A 7,956-nucleotide genomic window follows, 5' to 3' on the forward strand; every position below is an offset into this window, starting at 1 on the left:
AATATACGGCCGACTCTGTCCGTCACTCTGGGAATGTATGGCAGAAAGGCCGTACCCGACATTTCTTTTCCTGGTTCCTTACTATGCCGAGTGTTTGGCTCTGTTACACCTTTAATATAATTTGTGGAGTACCCATTGCTCCTCAGGACAGTTTCCAGGTGTTTCATTTCTCGTTTGAGGTGTTGCGGCTCACATATTCATTCTGCTCTCGTTACGAGCGTACTAATCATGCCTCTTTTCTGGCTCGGGTGGTGGTTTGACAGTTTGTGCAGGTATCGGTCCGTGTGTGTCGGTTTTCGATACACGCTGTGTCCCAGGGTTTCGCCGTCCCTTGTGACCAGCACATCTAGAAATGGCAGTTTCTTGTCCTTTTCTACTTCCATGGTAAATGTTATGTTGGCATGGAGGCTGTTCAAGTGTCTCAGGAATTCACCGAGCTGTTCTTCACCATGGCTCCACACCACGAAAGTATCATCGACGTACCTGTACCACACCTTAGGTTTGCAAGTCGCCGAGTCCAGTGCCTGTGCTTCGAATTGTTCCATGAAGAAGTTGGCCACCACTGGACTGAGAGGACTACCCACGGCGACGCCTTCCAGCTGTTCGTAGAAATCACCATTCCACGTGAAATAGCTCGTGGTGAGACATGCATGGAAGAGCTTTCTGACGTCTTGCAGGAACATGGAACCGATGTGCTCCAGAGCGTCACTGAGTAGCACTTTCGTAAATAACGAAACAACATCAAAACTGACCAGGATGTCGTTTGGTGCAAGTTTCAGTTCCTTCAGCTTCTCAGTGAAATGTCCTGAGTCCTTAATGTATGTGTCGGTCTTCCCCACGTGTGGCTGGAGCAGAGAGGCCAAGTGTTTCGCCAGTTTATACATTGGTGAGCCAGGAGCGCTAACGATCGGTCTCAGTGGAACGTTGTTCTTATGGATCTTGGGTAATCCATACAGCCGAGGTGGTAGGGCTTCCGTGTTGCGCAGGTTTCTCTGTATGTCCGTCGGCAGAGAAGACGCCTTGATTAATCGATTGGTATTCCGAGTGATACACTGCGTCGGAACCGCACCGGAAATGACCGGAAGATAGTTCGCCAAATAAGCTTTCAATATTGCCTACAAAAGAAATCAGATTAGTTAGAAGGAAAAGACCATCCGTCTGTTCGGATACAAATCAGGAATAGAGGGGAATAACTGTCCGTAAGTCATTTGATTTTGTTTTTATCCTACAGCAGAGCCAAGTAGGGAATGTTGCTAGCACTGTAACAATTGACAATAAATTGCACTCTGTCTGAAGAGACTGCCAGGACCTTGCAGCCACCAGTTGATAACTTTGATGTTTTATAGTGTCAAATACCCACCACGATGCTACCTACTCCGATAGACGGCTCTCTCGTAGGGCATAGCCCACCCAGAGCAAAGACCAACTTGTGTGGTGGGCGATGTCCTGGTGCACCCAGACAGACAGGCACTGCGCGCGTGTGTGTGTGTGTGTGTGTGTGTGTGTGTGTGTGTGGGTGGGTGGGTGGGGGAGAGGGGGGGGGAGGGGGGAGATGACAGGCCGGACATCAATAATGCATTCCCCGAATGGTCAGGGAGCTAACACCGTACGGATACCTGGTGACCTCCAACACACACTGACTGCTGTGCTGCGTAGAGAGTGATCTTCCTGCTCAACCTGTAAAGAATTTGGGGAAAGGCAGAGCTCAAACCCTTGTGTGGGGACCAAATGTAAAATGAGAGTATAAAGTTGAAGAAGTCAGAATCGATGCCTCACGAGCAAGCTAGGTTGTCAGCAGAGAATCCATCATAGAGAGAGTGATCTTCCTGCTCAACCTGTAAAGAATTTGGGGAAAGGTAGAGCTCAAACCCTTGTGTGGGGACCAAATGTAAAATGAGAGTATAAAGTTGAAGAAGTCAGAATCGATGCCTCACGAGCAAGCTAGGTTGTCAGCAGAGAATCCATCATAGAGAGAGTGATCTTCCTGCTCAACCTGTAAAGAATTTGGGGAAAGGTAGAGCTCAAACCCCTGTGTGGGGACCAAATGTAAAATGAGAGTATAAAGTTGAAGAAGTCAGAATCGATGCCTTACGAGCAAGAAGCTAGGTTGTCAGCAGAGAATCCATCACAGAGGACAAGTTAGAGAAAAGGCATAGTCAGAAAGTAGAACTGCAGGACAGGAAAGGAAGAAGCAATGCTACAGACTGGGGCACCATGTACACACTAAAAAATGTTGTTCAAAGGTTGGTAGCAAGCCTCTCTTCTCAACACTACTTTGCTAATTTCGTTAGGTAGAAGAAAAAAACTAGCAATTCACTCAAAGACACAAGAGCCTTAAATAACTGAAGACATTGCTTCAAAATATTAGTGTACAACATATAAAACTAAACTTTCTTAACTGTCCCCCCTACACACACACACACACACACACACACACACACACACACAACACACACACAGAGAGAGAGAGAGAGAGAGAGAGAGAGAGAGAGAGAGAGACTTAACATATTTAAGTACTAACCACTTAAGCATGAACGACTCTATGTAAAAATACAGCACAGTGTAGCTTCAGACTATCATGTATATCGTTCGCATGAGGCTATAGTACTATGATTGTAAAAATGGTTTATCTCACACCATAGGGAGAGTTAACTATTATGACGCACTAAACTAGGGTGATTTAAAATGGGGCAAACATGCAGACTTTGTCAGTACCAGGTAGAGTGCTTGCAGTTACCTTTAAAGAGTGCCTTCATGCACGCCTGAAATATGATTTCATATTGTGGCAAAACTCTTCTGCAGCTTCTACTTTTGGAATCAAAGTGAAAAACGCTAAGGTTATTACAGGAAGAGCAAATACTAGTGCAAACCATGATTTAAAAACAAGAAAATGTATTACCTTTACCATGAATATATATTATGTATATACTAAGTTGTATAAAACAAAATGTAATGAGGAAACATGGGACATACCCAAGCACAGAGCAAGATTACAAGGAGACTCACAACTTTCCTATGCCAATACAAATATGTTTCATAAATGTAGATTCTATATGAGAACAAAACTGTTCAATAAAATGTCACAAAATAAAACATGCTTAGTAAATAGGAATGCATCTGAAAGACCTACTACAAAATATTTTCAACAGGCCCATACCACTTCGTCTATGCAATATCTGAATTTCTAATACAGGATCTACATGCAAAATATACGTTAATATTTTTCCAAGTAAACACTAGATTTAAGTAAAATGTCCAATAACATCCAATATACACAGTCGAACACTTGTCCTGTCATCATATTGTACAAGGCACATTTACATATACTGTGTGTAATTTTTGAACTATTTACTTTCGTTGTATTGTAATGATAAATCCTACATCACTGAAACATGATTCCTGGTTGAATAAATGAACAGCTAAATTGACTGATTTATGACGATGTTCGTTACAAGGGGAACGATAATAGCCCACAAACGAAATGTTACTAGCACATAGGATTTTCTCAAAGTGCATTGGTATCGGCTTATTACTAAGTGCTTGTTGCAAATAAAATGAGTATCATACGGTTACGCCACACGTAACCCAGTAATTTACGTATTACATTCCAACACATTTACGCGAGTATGACATATTTGCTCTGCGATGTAAATACATGATATACGAGATGATACTTCTACGATAAAAACAAAATCTGAACATAATTTATGAATAATGTATCTTGTTCGCTATTGTTTACACGCAACAACCTGTTGCGTGGCTTGCTACTCTTTCAGAAGTGAATGATCGGACTTGAAAGTTGAATACCGTATAAAACATTGACAGTACTGCTACCTTTAAATCGATGTTCAGTCGTCTGAATGCAATACATTGATCTCAGAAGATGTTAATTAATGACAGGGTATAATGAGTTACGTAATATTACGAATTGCTGATGGCTGGCGAAGTACGAATCAGCATTTCTAAACAAATCCCATTGCACGTACCATTTTCCCCACGAACTCCTCCTTGGTTGTTCTTCAATTTTGATGGTTTCTTCGCAGATATGCCGCTTCTAATTTAATTTCCGGTGCATCAAATATTACTTCCGGCAATTTTTTGCAATAATTTAAATTCGCGCCTCGCAGAATACGTGCTACAGTAAATAGGCAAAGATTATCAGATTCATTGAAGATACTCAACTTTTGACCCAGAGGACAACAAGGAAGTTTGAATTTTTTGAAAAACCGTAAAATGCGAGACAAGCGACTTAAACTGAGTTTAAACAGGCATGAATTTCTTATATGTGCATTCCCCCACCACTACGCTTACGTGCACGTTAGAATTTCCACACATCGAAGTTGGAAAAGCTACTTACGAGACTTCCAAGGTAGCTGCAAGTGAAATTAGCAGTACAGGAATTTAGCAAATTTTAACGGGGGTCTTATGGTGCCGTTGATGAACACAAATCAGACATACAAAAGTTGGCTATCTCTTAGGAATCGTGGGTACATCCAGTAGACTAATTGGAGGAGTTAAATGCCAAGGCCGACATTTGGTTCTAAAATCATCTTGAATGAGTAAAATCAATTTTGAAATATTTGTGAGCTATATTTCTCGCCCTGTACAAAAGTCTAATAAACGTACATAACATGCCGTGCCAGCTCACATTACATTACAAGTAACACTGAAACACCTGGCAACTGGAGTCATTGCAATAATGCCTACACTCTTAATACCAAAAAATAATGCACGGCTAAGTAATTATCCGAATGAGACTAAAGTCAGTGAATATGATGAACATGTACAAACAAACTAATGATTACAATTTCAGAAAAAGTGGATGATTTACTCAAGAGAAACAGTTTCACAAATTAATAACATGTTGGTCCACCTCTGGCCTTTATCCAAGCATTCGTTTGGCTTGGCACCGATTGATAGAACTGTTGGACGTCCTCCTGAGTGCTGAATTCTGTCCAATTCGCCCGTAGATCATCAAATCCCGTGCTGGTAGGAGGGCCCAGTCCATAATCCGCCAAATGTTCTCCATAGGGGAGAGATCCAGCGATCTTGTTGACCAAGATAGGGTTTGGCAAGCACAAGGCCAGGTAACAGAAACTCTCGACGTGTGCGAGCAGGCATTATCTTGCTGAAATGTAAGCTCAGGATGGCTTGCCATGAAAGATAACTACAAGGGCCTTAGAATATCGTCGATGTATCACTGAGCTGCAAGAGTGCTTCGGATTATACCAAATAGATCCTGCTATGAAATGAAATGGCACTCCAAACAATCATTTGTGGCTCTCGGTTCATGTGGCAGGCGACAGCCTTGTTGGTATCCCACTGCTGACTGAGGTGTCTCCAGACATGTCTTTGCTGATCATTGGGGCTCACTTTGAAGAGAGACTCATTACTGAAAACAGTTCTGCTCCAATATACTATTTAAAATACAGTCGTAGGTTGCAGAATATTACTTATTAACTCAAGAACGACGCGTTTCGGCATCATCAGGTTATGTGCAAATATAAGGGAGACTACGATATTACAACAAATCTGGCGTGGTCATATTCTGGACTACTGTAAGTTTCAAAAACTCACCGAACAAAATTATATAGAGAAACGTAGTGTAACTCACGTTAAAAGAAATTTTCTGCCAAAATATATCAGTCAAGAAGGGATGTTACTGCATAAAACATACTAAAAGGCAACATACATGGAACAATATTAAAAATTAATGAAATAAAATCACGACATCGGGTATTAGTAGAGAGTGAAAGAGAAACCGAAAATGCATAGTACCTCATGGAGGTGGTTACTGGCATAGTAGCGTAGAACAGGGGTACATAGAAGGAGCCCCCTAGAAGATTGCGAGCCTAAAGACTGAAGACAGGCACAATCGGGCGTACCCTGGAAACGGTGAAAGATTTCACCGGCTAATCCTTCTAACACCAGATCAAGTTAAAGTCCAAAACCAAATTAACATCAAGATGCAACGGCCTTTATCAAGACCACCCCTTGTGACGATCTCGATAAATATTGAGGGATTCTCTAGTCATAAGAGTGTTTTATTAGCAGACATGTGCTATAACCATATATGCGACGTATTGTTGATGCAGGAAACACACCGGGGAGCCACCAGCCACAGACCTAAAATAGCAGGAATGGATTTGGCCATTGAAAGACCTCACGACAAGTATGGGAGTGCGATTTTCATCAGACCCGGGCTCAACGTAACATCAGCCGCAATGACAGAAGTAAATAACATTGAAGTACTTACCATTCACGTCCAGAAGTTCTCTGTGACGTCTGTGTACAAACCACCAGATGTGGACTTTGTTTTCCATGAACCAAACAATTTTACATATCACCATATTAATTTTGTCATGGGCGATTTCAACTGCCATGGTGAAGCATGGGGATATAATGAGACTGATGAGAATGGTGTAAAGCTTGAATCTTGGTCTGACACTAACGACCTACAACTTATTCATGACCCAAAACAGCCCGCATCGTTCAACAGCAGAAGATGAAGAAGGGGATATAATCCTGACAACATCTTTGCGAGTAGGAAGTTGGCAGCACAGTGCATGAAACTTGTTGAAGAACCTATCCCAACTACACAACACAGACCCGTCATTTGTGTTGTGAATGCCACGGTTAAACCATAGGAGGTGCCTTTCCAAAGACAGTTTAATTTCAAAAAGGCAGACTGGCAGAAATTTAAAGAGCAATTGGACGAAGAAATTGAGAAAATCCCTCCTCGACCAGATGAATATGGTAGATTTATCGATCTTGTGAAAGGGATCTCAAGGAAAAACATCCCAAGGGGTTGCCGTACCCAGTACATCCAGGGTCTGACCGGCAGCAGCAAGGTCTTACTTGACATGTACCAAAAGCTGTTTACTCAGGATCCCTTCAGCGAAAATACGATGGAGGCTGGGGAGGAACTAATGCGGGCTATTGCTGAGGATAAGACATCACGGTGGTGCCAACTAGTCGAGAATCTTGACATGAAACAAAACAGCAGATGTGCATGGAAATTACTGAAAAACTTAAGTGGGGACCCAACTGACCACCAGCAGAAGAACAATGGGGTTACAGCAAATCAGATTGCTAGCCAACTTCTGAAGAATGGGAAAACCAAAGGGAAAAGAGAAAGGGAAAGAGTTATACCCCAAGAACAAAAAGATTATGGACTCCTCAATGCTTCATTCACAGCAACTGAACTGGAAGACGCCATTCAGAGTATGAAACTGAATAAGGCCGCTGGAACTGATCACCTTAGAACGGAGCAGATAAAACAGTTTGGGCCCAAAGCTCGAAACTGGCTACTACAAATGGTGAACACCTGTATTAAAGAGCTGAATATTCCAAAACTATGGAGGCAGGCGAGAGTGGTGGCTTTACTAAAACCTGGCAAGGAGATAAAGGACCCCAAAAGTTACAGACCAGCGTCACTTCTATGCCATCTCTATAAGATACTGGAGCGGATGATTCTCAACCGGATGGCAGAAACTATAGATAAAAAGCTCATAAAGGAACAAGCCGGTTTCAGACCAGGAAGATCTTATTGTGGACAAATGCTTAACCTGATGCAACATATAGAAGATGGGTTTGAAAAAAAATTAATAACTGGAGCAGCTTTCATAGATCTTACTGCTGCATATGACACGGTAAACCACAGAAAGCTATTGAACAGATTATATCACCTCACAGGGGACTGTAGGTTGACGTTGGTTATTGGTAGTCTTCTGCAGAATCGAAGATTTTATGTCTCCCTAAATGGTAAGAACAGTAGATGGTGACTGCAGAAGAATGGCTTACCATAAGGAAGTGTACTTTCTCCCATCCTTTATAATGTGTATACTAATGACCAACCTATACCTCAAGATGCAAGACTGTTCGTGTATGCTGATGACACAGCTGTGGTGGTCCAGGGGTCCAATTTTAATGCAACATCTGGAAATCTCTCTAGAG

The 7,956-nt window shown here is 42.0% G+C and overlaps 1 protein-coding gene across 1 annotated transcript in view; it reads right to left on the reverse strand.

Moving 5' to 3' along the window:
• LOC124709107 (phosphoribosylformylglycinamidine synthase) overlaps positions 1-4,123 on the reverse strand; it is a 213,371-nt gene extending 209,248 nt beyond the window's left edge. Inside the window, exon 1 of the mRNA XM_047240757.1 lies at positions 3,987-4,123. Coding sequence (XP_047096713.1) covers positions 3,987-3,989 — 3 coding nt within the window. The 5' untranslated portion in view covers positions 3,990-4,123. The remainder of the gene's footprint in view (positions 1-3,986) is intronic.
• Between the last annotated feature and the right edge of the window lie 3,833 nt (positions 4,124-7,956).

Source organism: Schistocerca piceifrons, chromosome 7 (genome assembly GCF_021461385.2).
Source record: "Schistocerca piceifrons isolate TAMUIC-IGC-003096 chromosome 7, iqSchPice1.1, whole genome shotgun sequence".
In the NCBI taxonomy this organism is placed as follows: domain Eukaryota; kingdom Metazoa; phylum Arthropoda; class Insecta; order Orthoptera; family Acrididae; genus Schistocerca; species Schistocerca piceifrons.